The sequence below is a fragment of the Lepidochelys olivacea genome, assembly GCF_965140295.1.
Source record: "Lepidochelys olivacea isolate rLepOli2 genome assembly, chromosome: 12".
NCBI lineage: Eukaryota > Metazoa > Chordata > Testudines > Cheloniidae > Lepidochelys > Lepidochelys olivacea.
This window is the reverse complement of record NC_140422.1, coordinates 21,610,986-21,632,500: the sequence shown is the minus strand read 5'-3', so window position 1 is coordinate 21,632,500 and position 21,515 is coordinate 21,610,986. Positions and strand designations below refer to the sequence as shown.

Here is a 21,515-nt window from a genome sequence, read left to right as displayed (position 1 = left end):
GAAATAATTTTCCCACAACAAATTAATGGAAGAATTAAAAGTAGATCCCAGGCGACCTAACTCCTCCTGCCCACTCTAACCACTGGACCACAATAAGTTCCTTTTCAAAGGCAGCTTTCTGACTTTTACTATGTACGCTCAAGAGTTTACACATTTCTTACAGGTGTATTTCTGCTTTTTTGACTAGTTATTCCTGCTGACGTAGAGAAGGGACATCCAGGGGGACAGTACAATGCAAGCATGCAGTTAAACAAAGTTATCTTTCATTTATTTCATGTGCGGGAAGGTTGGAGGTGTGAGGGGAGATGCAGGATGGACTTAACTCATATGAGTTTCTGCTACAGCTGAAAACAATTGACAGCTGATGTGACTCTTCATAAAGCAACTGAATTGCAGATTGCAATTAAAGATTTAGTATAAACGTGTACCTAATATCTCTCTTCACAGTAGAGAGCAGTCACATGAGCAATGGGTAAGACTAAAAGAACTGCCACACAAAGACCAATGGTTCTTTTACACTTAGCTTAAGACTTCAGCAAGACTGTTGAAAATAGGGTTCATTGGGTATACAAACTAAAATAGTATTTACATCCATCGTACATAAGTTTTTAAATTATATCATTAAAATGTTGTTTAGATATAATTGTATGAGATGGATGCACCTGCCTGATGTAGATATTATACCATTATTGCTGTTGTACTGTAAAAGGCCTTTTTTAAAGATTCCTAATGGTAATGAAAATATTCCGAGATAGCATTAAGGATTTTGCTACTGAAGTGTGTTTAATGTAAATATGCTGTCAGATACCCTTCAAGTAATTGACAAGAGCAGATGATTAGCAGTGTTCTCAATAGTGTTTTTGCATAATCTTACATTTTGACAGAACTCTTCAGCGGCTTGTTATTGTCAGCGCTCTGCAATCAGTATTACTTTTTCCTTGACAACATTTACTTTGTCATTATAAATCTTGTAAGTGGTCATTTAACTTGTTCAGTATGCATGTAAGAGTATCATTACTAACACATTTGGAAAAATGTCTTCCTGTTGAGAAACTATCGTGAAAGTAAACTTTAAAAAACTCTAAATGAAGTAGGTTGACTGCTATTTCTCTGATACTCACCTGAATCAGTGGGAGTCTTTTATTTATTGTATGTTTCAATAATAATTTTGTCATCTCCTTCTTATTGAACATTCTCATTTTGCCTGTCAAATTCATCTGGGTGGTTCTGGGCTTTTTGTTAGTGTTTTCCTTCTTTATTGTTATTGTTTTAATTATAATCATTTACATCTAACTGGCCAAAATTAAACAGTTGTTATCTGTAAGCATTCATAATTACATACAGTATGTAACATTAATAGTCAATATAATAAACCTTCACATTTATAGAAGCATCTCTTGTTTCTCCAGCAGTTCTTTAATCTGTCTCAATGGATTTCTAGTGTACAGCTCATATAGATTTGGTCAGTGACAAGGGTTAGAGTAGTCTTGTAGAACATTTACTTGTAGCTGTGAAAAGCCCACATTCATCAGAGGATTAGGTCGATCAGATTGTACCAGGATCAATGGAAGGCCTGTGTGATCCCTCTTAGGCTGTAATGTGTTCACCTTCTTTGGAGAGAATTCACATACACACACATTTCTCTGTCTTAAAGCCATTTATCTCAGAATGTCAAATTGCAATAATTAACCATTATTGATCTTAAATTCAATTAACTTCATTAACACAGGTCATGATGAGGGTGCTTGTAAGGGAAAGGCACTTGACAAGTGTCTTTTCTTATGTGACATTGACTGTTCACAGTCGTGGCTATAAACTACCATAGGAACATCTTTTAAAAATGACAAGAGTTTGGTTGGTGACTAAGAGGAGACATTTTAATCCCCTCTTCCCTCACTATTTAGATTTCAGGTTTTCCACTGTATTCCCTTTTCAGGAATCCGTGAACCTTGTACTTCCAGCTTGTGATTTTAGTGGGGGTATTATAGGAAAGCCCAACCTAGCCAAATATACTGCAAGAATAGTGCAGTTCATTAGCTAATGCAGGACAGAGACCCATGTCCAAAACAGTATGATTAGCAGATGAATGAAATGAATATTCAGGGTCTCTCTCTGCTGTACAATATGAAACAAAACGGAAACATCTTGTAGAGGAAAATCCTGAAGTCTTTACTCATTTCTTAGTCCTAACTCAGGCAAAACTCTCTTATTGTAGCCATTAGTAGTCCCTAAGTAGGGCTAAATAGAAACTGAGTAAGGACACCAGGTGTTGACCCATACATAACTCTCTTTTCATGGAGCAACTTCATTGTAAGTGGAGATTCACAATAGCTGAAATTGTAATATGCACAATGCAATGCATTGAAACAGTTTGGGACTTTCATTGTACTTCACTGTTCCCATATTGCACAGAGTTCATTATAAGCAAGAGGTGCACCTAAAACTGTATAAGTGTAAAACTGTGTAAGTGACTTCAATGGGAATTTGGAGTTCACAAGGGAAAGAAAGATTAGGCTTGAAGGCCTTTTAATATAAGGAAAGAATTAGCCAATGCATTTTCAATGTCTTGAACTGCTATGATCATTTAAAAATAATCTTTTAGAATGACTTCTACACTCCAATTGAAATAATTTTTAAGGTAAAATCATTATTGTACACCCGAGTTTTAAAATGTAGTATGAAGGCTTTGCTACACTTCCAGAGATCCATGTTTATTTTTCATCTTGGTAATACTAACACACAGCCACTGTTCAGGTCATTAAAAGGTTTCAAAATAAGTACAAATTAAAAGCAACCAGGAACACGGGAAGATTACAGAGAGTAAAGGTGTAAGATTTTTTCCCTAAAGTTCTCAGAAATTCTAAGTAATAATTAGAAGAATAGAATCAGAGAAATTTGGGGAGGGGCAATACCATTCAGAAACAGATTTCTGAGACAATTAAATGGTCATTTTGTCACTGCTTTTGCTATTTCCACTCCACTATACAAAACATTTCCTGAGAAGAGGCAGGGCAGAAGCAGAATGGTTTGATTACGGCATTTGATCATATGAAGAAACTAAAGTTCCCTTACAACATCTGTTTGCTTAGTGAAGGATTATAATAATTAAGAGCTATTAGAGCCATATTGAGAACTTTTATGTTCATGCCTACTTATTCTGGAGTTGGCTGTGAATCTCGTATTAGTTTGTTGAATGCTCTATATGCTTCCAGCGATTAAAAAACACTACCCAAATGCTGATATCAAGCCAGGAGTTGTGGCATTGTTTTTGTTTTTAGAATCCATTCATTTAAAGGGTTTAGTGAAACATGCACATAACCTTGTGCTGTTAATAACCTTTTTCCAAATAGATTTGTGTTTCCTGAGGATTTGATGGAATAATTTTGCCAACAAAAAGAAATTGATAATTTGGAGGTCAGAAAACCACCACGTAAAGTGTGTCAATAGCTCAATATATGATCCAAATCAAAACTATGGTTAAGGGCTACAACCCTAAGTGTCTGTCCGTCTCTCCCTGCGGACACATGACTCTCGTTGTATTATACACCTGCATAGAGTGGAGAATTCGACACAGTTCTGTACGTTGCAGCCAAGGAACCTGCCCTGGAAACCAGCAGGAACTGGAGTTATGTCTTGCTTAGAACTGGTCAGATTATTCATAGTGAGTAATTCATACAAGAAATTTAACTTTAGCTGAAATAGCTGCAAATAGGTTAATTTTACTAGTTTATTTGTTAATTGGAATTGTTCTGTTTGTGTGAATCTTTGCTTGTGAACTGTTCACTTCAGCAGTTAATGATTTACCATTTGTAATTGACTGCTTTGCTTGGTATTGTTCCTACTTTCTGGTTGGCTGATTGATACTTGAAATATTATAAGCGGGAGGAGTACAGATATTGAATACCCATATTCACCTGTGAATAGCTCTGTTCTTTGGCAAATTGGTTGTTCTCTGTAAAAATACACCTTTCTCCAATAATTTGTATGCGCTGAGCTGGGTGGGTGCGTGGGTGAAATGTTTGCCTTCACATGCATGAGACGTGAACAAAAAAGGGCATGAATGTGGTCAAAGCAAACAGCAATTCAGAACGTGAATGAATGGTCACAAGCACTATTTTTCTGGTTGCCTTGCTCTAACTGTGATGCTGCTCATAAAAGACAAGGTTGTGCTTGTCTGTTACATGCATGCAGTGAGGGGAGGAGGTAAGAAGCCTTTCTTCTGCATTCCTTTGCACAGATTGCAGAAGGGCCAGGAAATATTCCAGTCCCTGAGTTCACAGGACCACAGGGGCTCGCCCACCATGTGTAGTGTCTCAAAGGGGGCAAGGAAGAGGCAGGGTCCTAGCTCTATCCCACAAAGGTGTATGGTAGTGGGCATACTTGTTCTTTGCTCCTTGGAGCCACATGAAGCAGAATGCCTCCTGGGGCTCCCTTTAAAGCAGTGTGGCTTTACACTGCTCCTAGCGTACATGTCACGGTAGGCCACACAGAGCATGGTCCAAATTCTGTGCTCTAACTCCTGTTCACCTATTTCATGACTGAAACAGAGAAGAATTTGGTCCACTATCTCTACGAACTTCCTTGGGACAAAGAAATCCAGGAGCCATTTGCATCCGTCACAAGTTAGTTGTGTTGTATGTGCGGAAATGAGAGTTGGTGGCTCCTGAATGGTCTCTACTGCCAAACTATTATTCTTGCTCTGACAATTCTTAGTTTAAAATAGGTATTTAATTCATTTCTGAACAGTACAATATGGTGTATAAAAGCATGTTGCATATGGGGAAGTTTCTTTGATTCTGCTAGTACTCAGCATGTTCTCCATGCTGGTAGGATGTGACAATGAGTTTCTTTTTAGGGCCTACATTCCTCTCTGGTCAGCAACTTCATGTAGAAAAGGGCAGTAAGGGCTGATGTCTTCATGCAAGCAGATCCAATTCCTTAGCAACTCCTCATCCAATCTAGCACCTAGAAGAGAAGGCTCTAGTGTGATGTGCTGATATGCTGCTCAATATATTGGGCAGGTGTGGTGTGAGATCTCATATGTGGGTGATTTTAACAGGTTTCAGGAACACAGATGCCCTGCTCAAAAGAGGTGCCACAGGGAGTGAAGGCCTCATGCAGAAACCAGGGCAAAACACCAGCTTGGAGTTGACAGAGGTGTGATCTGTCGGATGACTCTAGTCTCTTAGAAGAGATCCTTCCCTATTGCTTACCGCAAGTTCCGCTCTGTGCTGAGAGCAGAAAACTATTTGTGGGAGAGTTTAGGCCGTGCCTCTTCTTGACTCAGTGAGCATTCCTACATTCCCTGCTGCTGAATGCAGATTATTGGGCACGTGCAGATCTTGCTGTTGTCAAATAATAGTTTGCTCCAGAGATTTGTGATCACAGGTTCTGGGCTTTGCACAGTGGACACAACTGTGGGCATTTCACTGGGGAATTCAATCCTTAATTATTTTTAAAGATTAAAACTGTCAATTATTTGTAGTTACGTGCACATGCATAGGAAGTTTAGGAACAGAACCTAGAACTCCAAACTCCTGGTCCAGTTCTACTTATGTGTTTTGCCTATATCCCTTCATTATAGAAATGAACTTAACGGGTAATTTAAGAATTCTAGGTTCCATTCCTAGACGTTCTATGTAACCTTAAGCAAGGAGCTTAACTCGCTGTGCCTTCATTTACGCTTTCTATAAAATGGGGATAATGGCACTTACCTATACTACACGGGTGCTAAGAGGAATAGTACATTAATGCATGTTAAAGCTGTTGAGCTCCTTGACTGGAGGGCACTGAATAGAAAGGCCCAGATGTTATAAAAATTCATCTGCTATAATAACTTCAGTTTTTCAGGTGTGTGTTAAATGTGTTTATTACTACTTGCACTGGGGAAGTACATTGTGATTAAGGAAATTTTATAAATGAGAGATTTGAAGAATCATGTTTGATTTACCAAACTTTTAAGCGGAAGAATGCCTTCCTTATCCGAATAAGTAACCTGAGTAAGTGCCTTCTGACTTCCTAGTCTTGTTTGTTGGTTACGCACGTTCCAAACTGCATAACACGTAGAGATGAGATGTGTGTGATTTTTCAGACAGAAGTTTACTGAACCTGAGTAATTTGAAAGGAAGAGTTGGGTTCTGCTGCTCTTTCATTTAAACTACACCTAAAAGCAAGGAAGCATGGGGTCCAAGTGACATGAGAATAAGGTGCTTAGTGTAGATTTCCTTCACTCTGTTCAGGCCGGTCCACATTTCAGTGTAGCAGAAACTGTTCTTGTTATCATCTGTTCCCTATGTATTCACATCTATGTAATTCTCTCCTCTAATGCTAACAGTTGACTTGAGCTCTCTGAAGTTGCTCCAAATGTAATACCAGTACAGGATGCTGGATTAGAGCAGCTGGCTAGCTTCCTGTGGCCTATTTCTGAGCTTTCTCTATAAGACAGCTGCAGTACTTTCAGCAAAGAAACAAATGCTAGTACGCTTCAAAGTTTCTGGCGCCTAATGATAGCCACCCATTTCACTGGCATGCTGTCACATCCATCCCCACTCCGATCCCCAATAATTTAATACCACATTATTATTGGCATGAAGAAGCTGCAGATTTATTAACACACAAAATATCCAGCTAAACAAGCATTAATCATGCACATTACATCAAATTAACATGTAGAAAATTAATATTCTTGACCTTGCCAGTGGGCAGAATAATAAATCTTGAAGTAGAATATTACTCTAGTGAAAGGTACCAACTACTCCAGCCAATGTGTGAGAGAAGCATGGATCTCTCTACCTAGAAATAACATTTCATTCCAACAACAGACAGTCCTGCCCCTATGAAACAGAGCCTCTGACCTCTGTAAGCAGGAATAATAGCTAGATTGCTATGCTTGTGTAAAGAAAGCATTGCCATTCACCATTTATGTTGCCACTCTTGGGGGAGGAAAAACCATTACCAGTATAAACATTTTGATTTAGCCGCACAGTAGCCTCCCATATTTGTAGAAATATGATGGACTGATATTGGTTCTCACTGCTTGCATGGTGTGCATGGAGTATGTCTGTGAGTATATCCCTGTATGCACAGTATGTGCATGTATAGGTTGTTTTGGGCGGTGATGTAGCACAAGTTATTTCTCTAGCGAAGAAATGATGCATAGCTCAGTTATGAAGGTAATTTCCTCTTGTATGGAAATGAATTCCATTATATTACCGCTTAATGTTATGTATTTATATTAAATGTGTTAATTTCATTTTTACCTAGCAGTTTAGTTAATAATTATAACAAATGTTAATGAGGGAGCTGTCTGTTCTCGACTTCTCTCTACCTGTACCAAGGATAGGTTTCTTAACTCTTCTGATATCTTAATTTTCCCTACAAACCCAGTGCCATTCCAGGAAAGCATTTTCCTTGTTTTGTCAAATGGACTGTCACAATCATAGAAACATTTGGGTTGCAAGTGACTTCCCTGGGGTCACCTAGCCTTGCAGGATGTAAAGTGAAAAGTTTTGTGGGGAGTGAGTTTGTTTGTTTTTATGGAGGGAAAAAAGCCAGAATAGAACTACATAATTGCTTTCATTTTAATTCTTACTAATTTATTTTGCCTTTTAGAGGCACCTTTAAAGTCATCCCGCCCCCAGACAGTGCTGTTGAGGTGTTAAAGAACATACACATACCTCACTGTTTTTCAAACATTTACTTTACATATGAAAAATAGGAAAATAGGAAAAAGGACAAAGAAAATAAACCCACACAAATGAACATGGGACTGGGTGATAGGGGATGGATCACTTGATGATTACCTGTTCTGTTCATTCCCTCTGGGGCACCTGCCATTGGCCACTATTGGAAGACAGGATACTGGGCTAGATGGACCTTTGGTCTGACCCCGTATGGACGTTCTTATGTTCGAACATTGTTGCAACTTATATTTAGTGTCCCGTGCAGACAGACGGAATAAATAGGTGACCAGCTGGGGAATGGCACCAGTTCCAGTTGGTTTGGATGAGGGTGGTTTACATCTTGCTCCTTCTCATAGGTACCCTCATCTTCCGCACAAGAGAAGGGCATAAAGGTTCTCAGCCCTGGCTAGATCTCTAGTGGAGAGAGTAGGGGGTAGGGCTGAGTGTCATTTTCCCTGTCACTTGTTTAATTGGATAACCTCACTGCACTGGACCCAAATAACTGACTGGAGCTGAAGAGGGTGCAGTCCCCTTTTCCCCCATGTTGTTTTGGGATTAGTTTATTAAAGTTGCACCCTCATACGCTGGACCGATTCCTGCTCTGCATGTCTTATTTCCTGTGTGCCTGAATCAAAACTCTGATGTCACAAACTCAGCTTCATGACTCCAGCATGGGAAGGAGAAGAGCAGTTATCAAGGAGATAACACACAGATATGCTTGATAATTGGTAAAAAGGGTAAAGAAAGGATGCTGGAGATTTTCAGCTAACATAAAAGTCACTCTTCTAAAAGTGGTGAATATGACAACACAAGCAGCTCAGACCAAGCAAAATTCCGAAGGTTTCAATAGCCAGAGAAACCTAAATGTAAGGAAAAGCAATCACTAATCAGGGACTAGATTGTGCAAGCTTTGCTCATGCTGGTAAGCACCTATTCACACAAGTAGTTTTATTAATGTCCAGGAACTACTCCTGTGACTACTCACTGTTATGAGGGTGGGTGGCAATCTCTAGCCCTACATGAATAAAGGGAGAAAAAGCCAGGCACATTGATAGACCGCCTCAGTGTGCTGCCTCAGGATGCAGGTGTGAAAAGGAGATTGTACTAGGGCAGGCAGTGTGACAGTAACTTCCCTTTTCCTTTATGCCGTAAAGAGGTGATTTCTGTTTGGGAAGGGAAGTACAGGGACAGGAGTTTTTATTAAAAAAAAAAACAAAACCCCCACACAAACAAAAATACACCTGTTTTCACGAAGAGGGTTCCACAGAAAAGGATTGTGCTATTTCAGGCTACATTTGCTTTTCATCATAGGGTCTGCGACATAACTTCTTTCTTCCTTTTCTTTTAAAATTCATGTCTCTTGGAGCTTTGGAATTGTTCTTCAGTTACTGATCATTGGTAGCAAATTATTCAGCTCTTGTCATAGTCTTAAAATTCTCACATTCAGAGGGTGGTTTGCATCGTTTGGGTCTGCTGAGCTGCATGCTTTCGCTAGAATTGAGAAATACCCTGGTGCAAATAACTAAAATAAGACAACTTGTATTGTTCCATAAGAGGATGAAAGTGCTGAATGAATGACATTGTGTGATTGTAAACGCTTTGGAGCTTGGACTGTGAGTGTTTATACTGTGCCCAGCAGAATGGCACTGATTCTGATTGCAACCTGTTGGCACTTCTGTATTATAAATATTTCCGAGTAATTGGGTGACCAGACATCAAGTGTGAAAAATCAGGATGGGGGCAGGGGGTAATAGGCACCTATATAAGAAAAAGACCCAAAATCAGGACTGTCCCTATAAAATCAGGACATCTGGTAGGTGATTAGAGAAGTTTTACAGTCAACCTAAATATTTCCAAAGAGCATAAAATTACAGCAAAATAGACAGTAGTTACATTGTCTTTAGATTCAACCTACGTATTTTTAATTTTAAAAATACAGTCTTGACATCTCTTCAGATATATTGCACATTTGATCTGTAACACCTAGGGACAGTTGTGTGTTGCTCTGACTTCATATGTTTGTGCTTTCAAGGGTTTAACTCAGAATACAAGGGCCAGATTATAACCTCACGTGGTTGGAAGCAGTTTTGCTAAAATCGTCAATGTGAGAAGGCACTAGTAAATTTTTTTTATATATATTTCCCAACTGATTGCACCACACTTCTTTTGAAAGTGGAAGTGTCTAACTTCAGTGTTACTTTAACAGTTATTTTGTCATTAGTGCTTCACTTAAAAACAATCACCCTGAAAAGAAGCATGAAAGATTTCTAATGATAGATACATGATATATAGCCATTAAACTTTTCTCCTTCTTCCACTGCCCTGGATGAAATAGCTTCATTTGATCAATATACGGTGTACACTTTTGCTTGAATAAACAAGCTGTATAGATTGTTGTGTATGCTGAACTGTGCCATGCTTGGCCAGATGCCCTCACATTCCAGGTGTGTTATGAAGCCAAATGCCTTCAGCCATTTGAAAACTATGGATATCTATTGCAATTGCATTTTTTAAGCATATTATTATTTTGATAATAGATATCTAGGAAGTTCTCCATGTATTGTTATATGGTTAGTTTAGTTCTTTAAAAAACAGCAACAAAATATTATCTAATATGCATCTATTTATATGTATTTTATCTTTTCACTTATTTTTACATTAAAGCATTCAGTAGAAATAGATTAGTTTGATCAATTACTGATCGCACTCTTAATGTTTTGATAGAATTTTCCTGCCCAAAGGTATTACTTTTATGTGTAAAATACACATAGGGTGCCAGTATGAAAAACTAACATGAAGCTCGTCAGTTCCTAACTATCCTATTCAGGAAGAGTGTATTAGATTTACATCACCAGTTGCATTACTTAAAAAAAAGACAGAATCCCTGTTGGGTGCCCATGTAGCTTATGCTGCGTAAATATTGACAAAGTAGTCTAAAGAGCAAACACTTTGACATTTGTAAGGTCCACTGGAAGGTCTTGTATATATTTATACAGCAAGAATGAGTACAGCATACCAATTTTCTTGAACTTGTCCCTGACATAATTCTGCATGGGCTTTCTTGTTGGGAAGAGAAGTGTGTTTAAATGTGAATGGGTCATTTGTTGCATCTGTAATGAATATCTTGAATCACTGTTAGTCAGGTATTTCCAAATTTAGAGTCACCAGCTTTACCACACACAAAAAGAAAAGAAATCTTTTTTTAATTTATTGTAATCAATGTACATTGTTTTTACTTTGTAGGAATTTTATTGATGTTTTTTTCCTTTATATTTATTGAAAATTGAGTCTCAAAAATGTAATGAGTAAAAAATGCTTGCTTAATTTAAATTGTGAATCTGTCTGTTAAGAAATGCATTAGGGGTAGGAGAAGCATAAGACATATTAATTGACAGACAGGAGCTGCTGTCTCTGAGGTTGATACAAGTAATTTATTACTTTAGAAATGAATGCCACCTCCAGAATGTGCTTCATTAATTTCAAATTTAGTTTTAATTTCAAGCTGTTGCCCCTTGAGAAGAATAAGGTGGCAAATTATGTTTGAAGAGCAGATTTTTTTTCTTGCTCTGAAGAAACATTACATTTTAGCTGTTTAATTTTACAAATAAATGCAGTTCTTTAGCTGAAATATTTAAACAGCTGATGGAAAGTATGATCCACAGTCACTAACTCTTGTTGTTTTTATTTTGTCCATGATAGCCTATGTTTCAGATGAACTAAAGGCTGCAGCACTGGTGGAGGAAGACATGGAACCTGATGAAAATGCAACTGATGGGGAACCTTCAGCAAAATACGTGTGCCCAGAAAAAGACTACAGTAAGAACTGCCAGAGCTACCAAAACTCTCCAGCTGCTGAATTTTCCAGCCACGAAATGGACAGTGAGTCACACATCAGTGAGACAAGTGACCGAATGGCAGATTTTGAAAGCAGCTCTATCAAAAATGAGGAAGAGAGCAAGGAGGTGGCAATACCGCTTGAAGATTCTGCTGTGTCTGATAGCTTAGAACAAATGAAAGCCGTCTATAATAACTTCCTTTCCAATTCCTACTGGTCCAATCTCAATTTGAATCTCCACCAGCCGACTTCAGAAAAAAACAACGGCGGCAGCAGCAGCAGCAGCAGCAGCAGCAGCAGCAGTTGTGGGAGTGGTAGCTTTGACTGGCACCAGACTGCTATGGCAAAGACACTGCAGCAAGTTTCTCAGAGCAGAATTCTTCCCGAACCCAGTCTTTTTAGCACAGTTCAGTTGTACAGACAAAGCAGTAAGCTTTATGGCTCTATATTTACTGGAGCCAGTAAATTCCGTTGTAAAGACTGCAGTGCTGCCTATGACACTTTAGTAGAATTAACAGTGCACATGAATGAAACAGGACATTATCGAGATGACAACCATGAAACTGATAACAATAACCCTAAAAGATGGTCCAAACCTCGTAAACGTTCTTTGCTTGAAATGGAAGGGAAAGAAGATGCCCAGAAAGTATTAAAGTGTATGTACTGTGGCCATTCCTTTGAATCTCTTCAGGACTTGAGTGTTCATATGATCAAAACAAAACACTACCAAAAAGTGCCTCTGAAGGAACCTGTTACACCCGTAGCAGCAAAAATTATCCCAGCTACTAGGAAAAAAGCATCACTGGAGCTTGAACTTCCAAGTTCTCCAGATTCCACAGGTGGGACACCGAAAGCAACAATCTCGGACACCAACGACGCACTGCAAAAGAATGCAAATCCTTACATTACGCCAAATAATCGTTACGGTCACCAGAATGGTGCCAGCTACGCTTGGCATTTTGAGGCAAGGAAATCTCAAATTCTCAAATGCATGGAGTGTGGAAGTTCCCATGATACTTTGCAGGAACTCACTGCCCACATGATGGTGACAGGACATTTTATAAAAGTCACCAACTCTGCCATGAAGAAAGGGAAGCCAATTATAGAAGCCCCAGTGACGCCAACAATAACAGCTCTACTAGACGAAAAAGTACAGTCTGTGCCACTCGCAGCCACCACTTTTACATCTCCCTCCAACACGCCTTCTAGTGTCTCCCCAAAATTGAATGTTGAAGTAAAAAAAGAAGTAGATAAAGAGAGAGGGGCTGCTGATGATAAAATGAAAGAGAAAGAGAAGTCAAATGAAGATGAGGAAAAGTATGATATCTCCTCAAAATATCATTATTTGACTGAAAATGACCTGGAAGAAAGTCCTAAAGGGGGACTAGATATTTTAAAGTCTTTAGAAAACACAGTAACATCAGCTATAAACAAAGCCCAGAATGGTACACCAAGCTGGGGTGGCTATCCCAGTATTCATGCTGCCTACCAGCTACCTAACATGATGAAGCTGTCGTTGGGTTCATCGGGAAAAAGTACACCCTTAAAATCTATGTTTGGAAACAATGAAATAGTGTCACCAACTAAAAACCAGCCCCTACTGTCGCCACCAAGCAGTCAAACCTCCCCTGTGCCAAAAACGAACTTTCATGCCATGGAAGAATTGGTAAAGAAAGTCACGGAGAAAGTGATTAAAGTTGAGGAAAAAATGAAAGAACCTGAAGGAAAACTGTCTCCAGTGAAACGTGCGACACCTTCGCCATGCAGCAGCGAAATCAGTGAACCCCTCAAAATGGATGCCTCCAATGATGGTGGTTTTAAAAGCCAACAGAACAGCCCAGTTCCTCAGAGGGATAGTTGCAAGGATAGTACAGCTATAGAACCAGTGGAAAATGGTAAAGAGCCTGTAAAGTCAATTGCAAGTACATTAAGCAGCAGCACAGCTATTATTACAGATCATCCTCCCGAACAACCATTTGTAAATCCATTAAGTGCACTGCAGTCTGTCATGAATATTCATCTTGGGAAAGCAGCAAAGCCATCTTTGCCTGCTCTGGATCCAATGAGCATGCTTTTTAAAATGAGCAACAGTTTGGCAGAAAAGGCTGCGGTGGCCACCCCACCTTTGCAGTGCAAAAAAACAGACCACTTAGACCGTTATTTTTATCATGTCAACAATGACCAACCCATAGATTTGACGAAAGGCAAGAGTGACAAAAGCTGCTCTTTGGGTTCAGCGCTTTTGTCATCCACATCAACATCTTCTGCATCTTCTTCATCTACAGTGACAACAGCAAAGACATCTGCAGTCGTGTCATTCATGTCAAACTCGCCGCTACGCGAGAATGCCTTGTCAGATATATCTGATATGCTGAAGAACCTGACAGAAAGTCACACATCAAAATCTTCCACACCTTCCAGCATATCTGAGAAATCTGACATTGATGGTACCACAATAGAGGAACCAGAAGAGACTACACCAGCTCAGAAAAGGAAGGGACGTCAGTCTAACTGGAATCCTCAGCACTTGCTCATTCTGCAGGCCCAGTTTGCAGCCAGTTTACGACAGACATCAGAGGGAAAATACATAATGTCAGACTTGAGCCCTCAAGAAAGAATGCACATTTCAAGGTTTACGGGACTCTCAATGACCACAATTAGCCACTGGCTAGCCAATGTGAAATACCAGCTCCGAAGGACGGGAGGAACTAAGTTCCTTAAAAATTTGGACACTGGGCATCCAGTGTTCTTTTGTAATGACTGTGCTTCACAGATCAGAACTCCTTCAACTTATATCAGTCATCTTGAATCACATCTAGGTTTCAGGTTAAGAGATTTGTCCAAACTGTCCAATGAACAGATTAACAATCAGATAGCACAAACAAAGTCACCATCTGAAAAACTGGTGACATCATCTCCAGAGGAAGAAATTGGAACTTCCTATCAGTGTAAACTTTGTAACAGGACTTTTGCAAGCAAGCATGCTGTTAAACTTCATCTTAGTAAAACACATGGGAAGTCACCAGAAGATCATCTTCTGTATGTTTCGGAGTTAGAGAAGCAGTAGCATTTGCTTTTGATTAAAATAACTGTAATTTGCTTTGAGGAAAACTGTCAAAGACGCCTTAAAGCAACTGTTTAGTTCTTGGCACATGTTCTTATTTTAACTCCAGAGAGTCACTCTGGGCTGAACTGTTTTGTATAATTGTACAGTGTTTAATAGAGGTGCATAATCAGCTGTTGTTACTGGTAAAATATGAAGGTTAAAATGCAGTGGTAAGTGTTTGGAACTTTGTGTAAATTGGATTTAGTTGCTGTGCATCCCTCTGATGCATCAAGCTGCATGCATTAACAGACAGTTTAATTAAGCATTTATAACTAATTCTGGTGCACTTTTTTCATGTGACCTAAGTGTGCTGGTATTTCTCACCCTATAATCTTTAGCCCTCTGAGTACTTTGAAACACTTTTGCTTTAATTTGGTAAAATGTATGGATATGTTTTTTAAAACTCTTACCAGCTTAGTTCTAAATTACTAATATGAACCTCCATTTATGCAGAGGTGTATCACACCTTGAAATTTAAAATATTATTTTCACATTGAAACATAGATGTATATATTGTATAGATTTCAAAATCTCTTATGGAAATGTAATTGTGATTAATGCCATGTTTTTCTTCAGCATTTTTAGTAATGACGGTTTTTGTACCTGATATGCATCGGGTATAAGCTATACCTATATATAATGTATATTTCCTTTTTTAGGTCTAAGAGTTTTTCTTTTAACATCCAAACATTGTAAATTATATGAAAGGCACCACGAATAGCATTTATAAAGTATTCAGAAACATTATTCTTAAAGCAAAGTATGATTGTTTTGTTTTGCTATACAGTACATCTATATTGATAGAGGTTCATGTTTAAATTATACATATTTATTAGTATCGTTATCATTTGTTTTTAAACCAACTGAATAACAGAAGCCATGGACTGCATCCTTGGCCTGCATTATAACTATTTTGCACAACATGACTTTTAAAGGTATTTATTAGTAAAAGAAAATTTAAATAAAATAAAACGTGAGAGAATTCAAAATAAACTCAGTGCTCAAAGGGTTAAATCTATTTGAAAAACTTGTACTGTATTTCCTAAACATTGATAAAGCCTTTAAAATGTTTGTACTGTAATATTTTGCTTAAAAGTTATGAGGCATTCTGTGATATAACCTTTTACTTATTTATAAGCGCTATTGGTTGTTATTTCATATTGTAGAATGCCTTTTTATTTCAATTGGTAACTTTCTGTTTTGTTCTGCCTAATTATTCTCCCAAGATTCCATACTGCAGCTTTATCTTTAGGCATATGAAAGGTAACCCGTGGTTACCAGCACACTAAGTGATTCTGTTCGTCTCCATTTTTGGCAGTTAATTTGCAGAAGTAACTGACAGCTGACACCATATGAGAATCTATGTATAAAATATTGGCATGTAAACAGCACAGACACTGTAATGCACTCTGTGCCCTGTTTTGTTGTTGACAATGAAGCACCATTATATGACTCTTCATATAACCTTTTTTTCTACAGCAGCATTAAAATTGTCTTTTTGCTATAATTTTGTGTTGCATTCACAATTATGTCTGAAATGTGCTACGACTAACGAGCACATTAAAATTAAATTGTATGCTATCTGTTTATGACTGAAGCTTGAGTAGGTTTCTTCATCTGCCAGGTGCTGGCAGTCAAAAGCTGCACATAAATCACTGGAGTTTTAGTGAACTTTAGCATTTAAAGAGCAGGGTAGCACTTATTCAAAGGCTGCATTAACAAAAATTTTCCCCAAGAAAAGATAAATGAATGTTATAACTCCACTTTAGAGATCGGGTAAGATTGACTGTAAAGAAGAGAGTTTATAAGCAACATGTGTGGCAAAGCAAATAGGAGTTTTGCTGTGCTGTATATTCAGACTCAGATAGTGATGCTTAAATGAATTCCTCTTGAATATACAGAATAGAGTCTGCAAGTAGTATTAGTAGGTGCTTCATGTCCAAATTTTTATTTATTTAAAAAAAAAAAAAAACCACACAGCCCCAAATAATCTCTTTTTAAAAGTGACCAGTTACCTGCCTACTATTATTTCTTTCTTTTCTGTTGTCCTCTGCAGTGTAAAGGCTGGTATCTATTTCTTTTAAAACATTAGAAATCGTTCTGTTCATTTTATAAAGAACACAGCTTGAAGTAATATGTATTATTAGTAAATAGGCCCCATAAATAGCAATAATCAAGTCCAGTACTTGGATTATGGACTAGAACTCTGGGGTGTGGGTGTTTTAAATTTTTGTATTGTTGTTGGTTTTTCTTTTTGTCATTTGGCTCAACATTTACATCTGATTTTAAGGTCATTAGTGTATTGAAGTTGATGGTCTCAACTCGGATCCTAATGAACAGTCATCTATATGACAAACCTGCTGCACACAATTTTTGCTGGTTAGCTGCATCATCTCAACTGTATGACCCTACCTTCTTAGAAAAGGTAACCCCTTCAGGCCAGGGCTGAGGTCTTTTTCTCTTTAGTGAAACATCCCTTAAGGCTGTCTGTATTTTTAAGACTAGATTATCTCAGTCCACATTGTAGCCAGAATCCCTCCTTCTGGGAACACAGATTTTCTCCTTGAAAATTAGAACACCTTAAATAGAGCATTGGATTTCAGAACAGAATTTCACTAGTTGTGAGCCTGGCAGATTATTACATACATTTGCAACCCTTATATTTTCAAAAGGCACCATTTGATTGTAAGGTGGCAATGGTAAATAGCATTGTGCAAAATTTTGCTGTTTTTACGGTTTGGGGGAAGGGAAAAACAGGAGAGACAAACTCCTCAGTCCTTTTCAGTATTTGTTTTGTTTATTTTCAAAATGCAAATGGGAGGAGGTAATGATTGTGAACATCAAATACTACATTTGCAGCCCCTCCTCATTTGTGGTGATAATCAATACCTGGGGCAAAATATCATCATATCAATATGCAGTGAGGAGGAGAACTAGAAGAAATACAGGGAGCAGCTATATCTATTAGCGTGTACCATAAATGACTTTTTCATACATTTTCAAAATATCTCTGAAACATTGCAAATAGCTAATCAGGATCTGCATGTCCCAAATTTATTAAAATAAAGTTCAGCTTGCATCTTAGAAGCTCCAAGACTGGCATACCAATGTGATTTCACATTATAAAGAATTCAGAGAATCAATGATCTCGTGTAATATCCTTTTTCCCCATATACTGATATGTATTTTGGCGTGGTAACTCTCAGTCCTAACCAAATCACCGGCTTCTCTCTGCTGGCACACATTTTCCCCCCTATTAGATGCAGGATTTTTAACAACATTTGAGTCCCTAATTTTTGCTTTGCTCCTTATATTTTATCTAATTTTAGAAATATGCAGATCAAATGTGAGAGAGAACAAAATGCCTAAAGAAAGGGGTTTTAAATGAAATTGTGATGGGGTGGAAGAGCTTTAAATCATAGGTGTATAAAGGTGACCCTGGTCTAACCCCACCCAAGTAGTGGCTTGTTGCAGCATACTGTATATCTTCCAGCCATCACATTTACGCAGTATCTTAAAATAACATTTGTGATAAATGTGCAATTTAACTAATTTATGGTGCTATGATGTGCTCAGGGCTACATGCAAGATGAAAATCTTAAATGGAGCTTGAACAGCTCACTTCACAACAAGAAATCAATATGCCAGATCTTAGAGAGCTGTTCTCTGGAGTCAACATTTAGCAAAAATATCAGTGAATGTATCTTTAAGTTTTAGGCAGCAAGAAATCTATAATTAACTGAAATACTACTTTTAGGTCAGTGCAAGAAACTCTTACTGGAACCTAAATCTCTCCAGCATCTTCATTATATTTTCTTTTGGCATCAAAAATTGTAGATACGTTGTTCTAATTATACAGTTGCTTTCACTGTGCAAGCTACAATGTAATTTTCTAACCAAAGCAAGACAGATTAGCGTTATTTAAAAACTTAATATTCACACTATTGGGATTATCTATTGCATTTTAGTATGGCTGTTAATAAATGCTTAAATGATGTTTTGAAAAGTTAGAAACAGATATATATATATTTCATGGCAACAAGAGGTTTTGCTGTTTGTATCATGAGGTCATTTAAAAAATTATACGCACACGTAAAACTGAAGCAGCTCCTTTAATTCTGCAAGGCTTCAGTTGAAAGCTATATTCAACTGCAAGAGAAAATTAATGAAGTATTCTATGTAGTATGAGGGGAAATGAGATGGTGGTAACAGCTAAATTTATTAAATTTTGCATTTTTAGAACTTGTCTCCAGAGAGTTTTGTAAGTTTCTTAGTAAATATCAAAATATTACAATTCTTTTTTCCTGCTTCATCCCAGTAGCTTTTTATTGTAGGACTGTGTTAGTGCTTTACGAAGTAGTCTGATACCTGTACTGTTCAGCGGAGCTGATATAGCATATGTTATAATACAGGCAAAGGTCGTAAAACTTAAAAAAGGTTCCAAAATTATTTAATGTTTAAAAAGTCATTGTATTTGTCTTTTAGCAAGCAGTGAAATCATCAATTGTATTTGACTGGACAGTTATTCCTTTGGTATTAGAAGCACTAACGTAGGGTATTAGCACTAACCCTAGGGTATTAGTAGTAAATATATATATATATATAATCTTTGGCTAAAGAAAACCAGTAAATTCTCCTCTCTTGGGACTTCATGCCAAGTTGTGCCTTCCAGCCTTTAGCTGACTGGCTGTAGGCAAATGAGTGAACAAGACATAATTATCCTGCTGCCACCTCTGAACGTAAAAGAGGTTCTGAAGTTCAGGGTGTGGTAACATGGTAACTCCATTGCGTTTTCATTAACTGTCGTAAAGTAATACAAATCTTGTATATGTGCAACCCTGATATTGCAGCCCTTATTGGGGAAAACTCCCAGTTAAGTCAATGCCTGATTTTCCCAAGTAAGGACTGAAGAGTTAGGGCCCTTTATGAGAGGGAGCAGAATTCGGTGTTACATGCGCAATGAGTGTGTGTGTGTAATGAATCAGTAAACATATAAGGAATCTATGTGCATGAATCAGGAATGTGCACTGAGGCTAACACACGTTTTCAGGTCTTGGTATTGAGCGGTAATTTTAAACAAACTGTTTAATACAACAAAGATCACCAACATTTATTAATACCTCATTGAATGATTTTATAGATAATCCCATACACCCACAAATTAGACATAGATGCACAGATACCATGGTGATGAGAAGGATATAAAATCTTACTTTATACACCTACAATGTATCTTTTGGTATATTGAATATACGTACAACATAATAAGCATAGAGAAACCAACCATTAGAGAAGGTGGGTTTTTTTTAAGCAATAGATTACAACATTTACCTGGGACATATTTAATGTTTTCAACAGCTGTTGCTTAGTTCACTGTGTTTCCTTTGCCATATTTATAACTGGAAATGTGCTTCTGCTTAAATAATCTTTTAAGAGAGTTAAATTTAGATGTGCACTTTGAGATAGATGATGATGTGCCTACACCATTAGCTACTTACATACATGCACCCTTGTGTGCAACCAAAATATGTAACTGAGGATGCATAGAATACTTTAGTTCTTCGAAAATGTGCCTATCCTGCATTCTAGGTGTCCTTATAAATAAATGGATGCAAAAAAAAATTTTTTTTTTAAATTTCAACCTGAGCGAAGTATAACAAAATATGAAGACTTTTGGGTACCTACATAACAAATCATTCCTTTAGCAATCAGGTTTTAAGGGACACTTGGCTTGTTAAAATAAGATGCAAAATTGTTCTGGATAGAGGCAGATGGGGTAAAAGAGAGAATTCTCATCTATATTTTACAACTTACATATAGCTAGATAAGTCTTCCATAACTACAATAAAAGGATTATCTGTCACTCCCCTCACTGGTTAGATTTTCCTACAGTCAGATTAGAATGAGGTTGCACATGGTTTTACTATGAGACATTTGAACTTTCTGAGTGGTAAGGGGACTTGGTAACACAAAACTGGGGTAATTTTCTGGTTTCTTACATTTTAATACCTGAATTTTAGGGCTCTATTGAATTGAATTTCAAATGATTTAGCACTGAGGGAGAGCCTGTATTAGACCTGTCAGCCCCACACTACTCCCCGGAGAGGGTAGAGTGTTCATCTTTTTTTTTTTTTTAATCAAAAAATAAATGGAGAGAGGGTAACTCTTTTTTAACTTTTTTGTGTAAATTAACAATTAAAAATACTTCTTTAGTAAGCTTCAATATATCACATTCATTTTTTGCCCAGCAGGAAACTGGGGACATGTTTATAGCCATAATAATTGTGAGTTAGTGACCTTTCTAGCCAAGTGAAATGAAATTACTTGAAAATGAAATTCTTTTTAATTGGCGCATTTGTGGGGAGTGGGATGGGAAAAAGAAAGAGGATTTTAGATATCTCTATCTAGCTATATGTATAGATATAAAAGCCTAAAGAATGTCCCCAGATTTAAACCTGTGCAGAGAAGGAGAATGAGGTAGGTGTGTCAGGAAGCAGAGTCATATTCTCAGTGCTTTTTTTTTTTTTCAAACTGGAGGTACAGTCATTGCAGTTACGCCTCAGTGACCATGCAACCGAGTCGGCAAAAGCTGAAGGACTGAGCTCCTGAAAGCCTCATCAGGACTTGTCATCGCTCTAATGAATATCATTTAAATTGCTTTGTATATTGGTGGAGTTTGGATGTCGATTTAATTTGTGCATGTGTTTGAGTTCTTCTGCTTGGCTAGGCTAACAGAGAGCAACAGCCTAATGAAAAGTGAGTTGGTGACAGTGTGATGAGCCCCAACCCAATCAAATGTGTTTGAAGGGCTGTTTTGACAGGGATCTTAAAAGTAGATCTAGAAAACGAGGGTGTAGTGCTTTAGTGCAATTGTTTCAGGCGAAGACTAGTG

General features: G+C 37.7%; 1 protein-coding gene across 4 annotated transcripts in view; it reads left to right on the top strand.

Annotated features, from left to right (window-relative positions):
• TSHZ3 (teashirt zinc finger homeobox 3) overlaps positions 1-16,149 on the top strand; it is a 69,503-nt gene extending 53,354 nt beyond the window's left edge. For 3 of the 4 annotated variants that reach the window (XM_084644195.1, XM_084644198.1, XM_084644196.1), the window contains one exon: positions 11,382-16,148. In XM_084644195.1, coding sequence (XP_084500321.1) covers positions 11,382-14,584 — 3,203 coding nt within the window. In that variant the 3' untranslated portion in view covers positions 14,585-16,148. Of the gene's footprint in view, positions 1-11,381 lie in introns of all 4 variants that reach the window. The other variant, XM_084644197.1, reaches the window with a different exon arrangement.
• Positions 16,150-21,515: the final 5,366 nt, after the last annotated feature.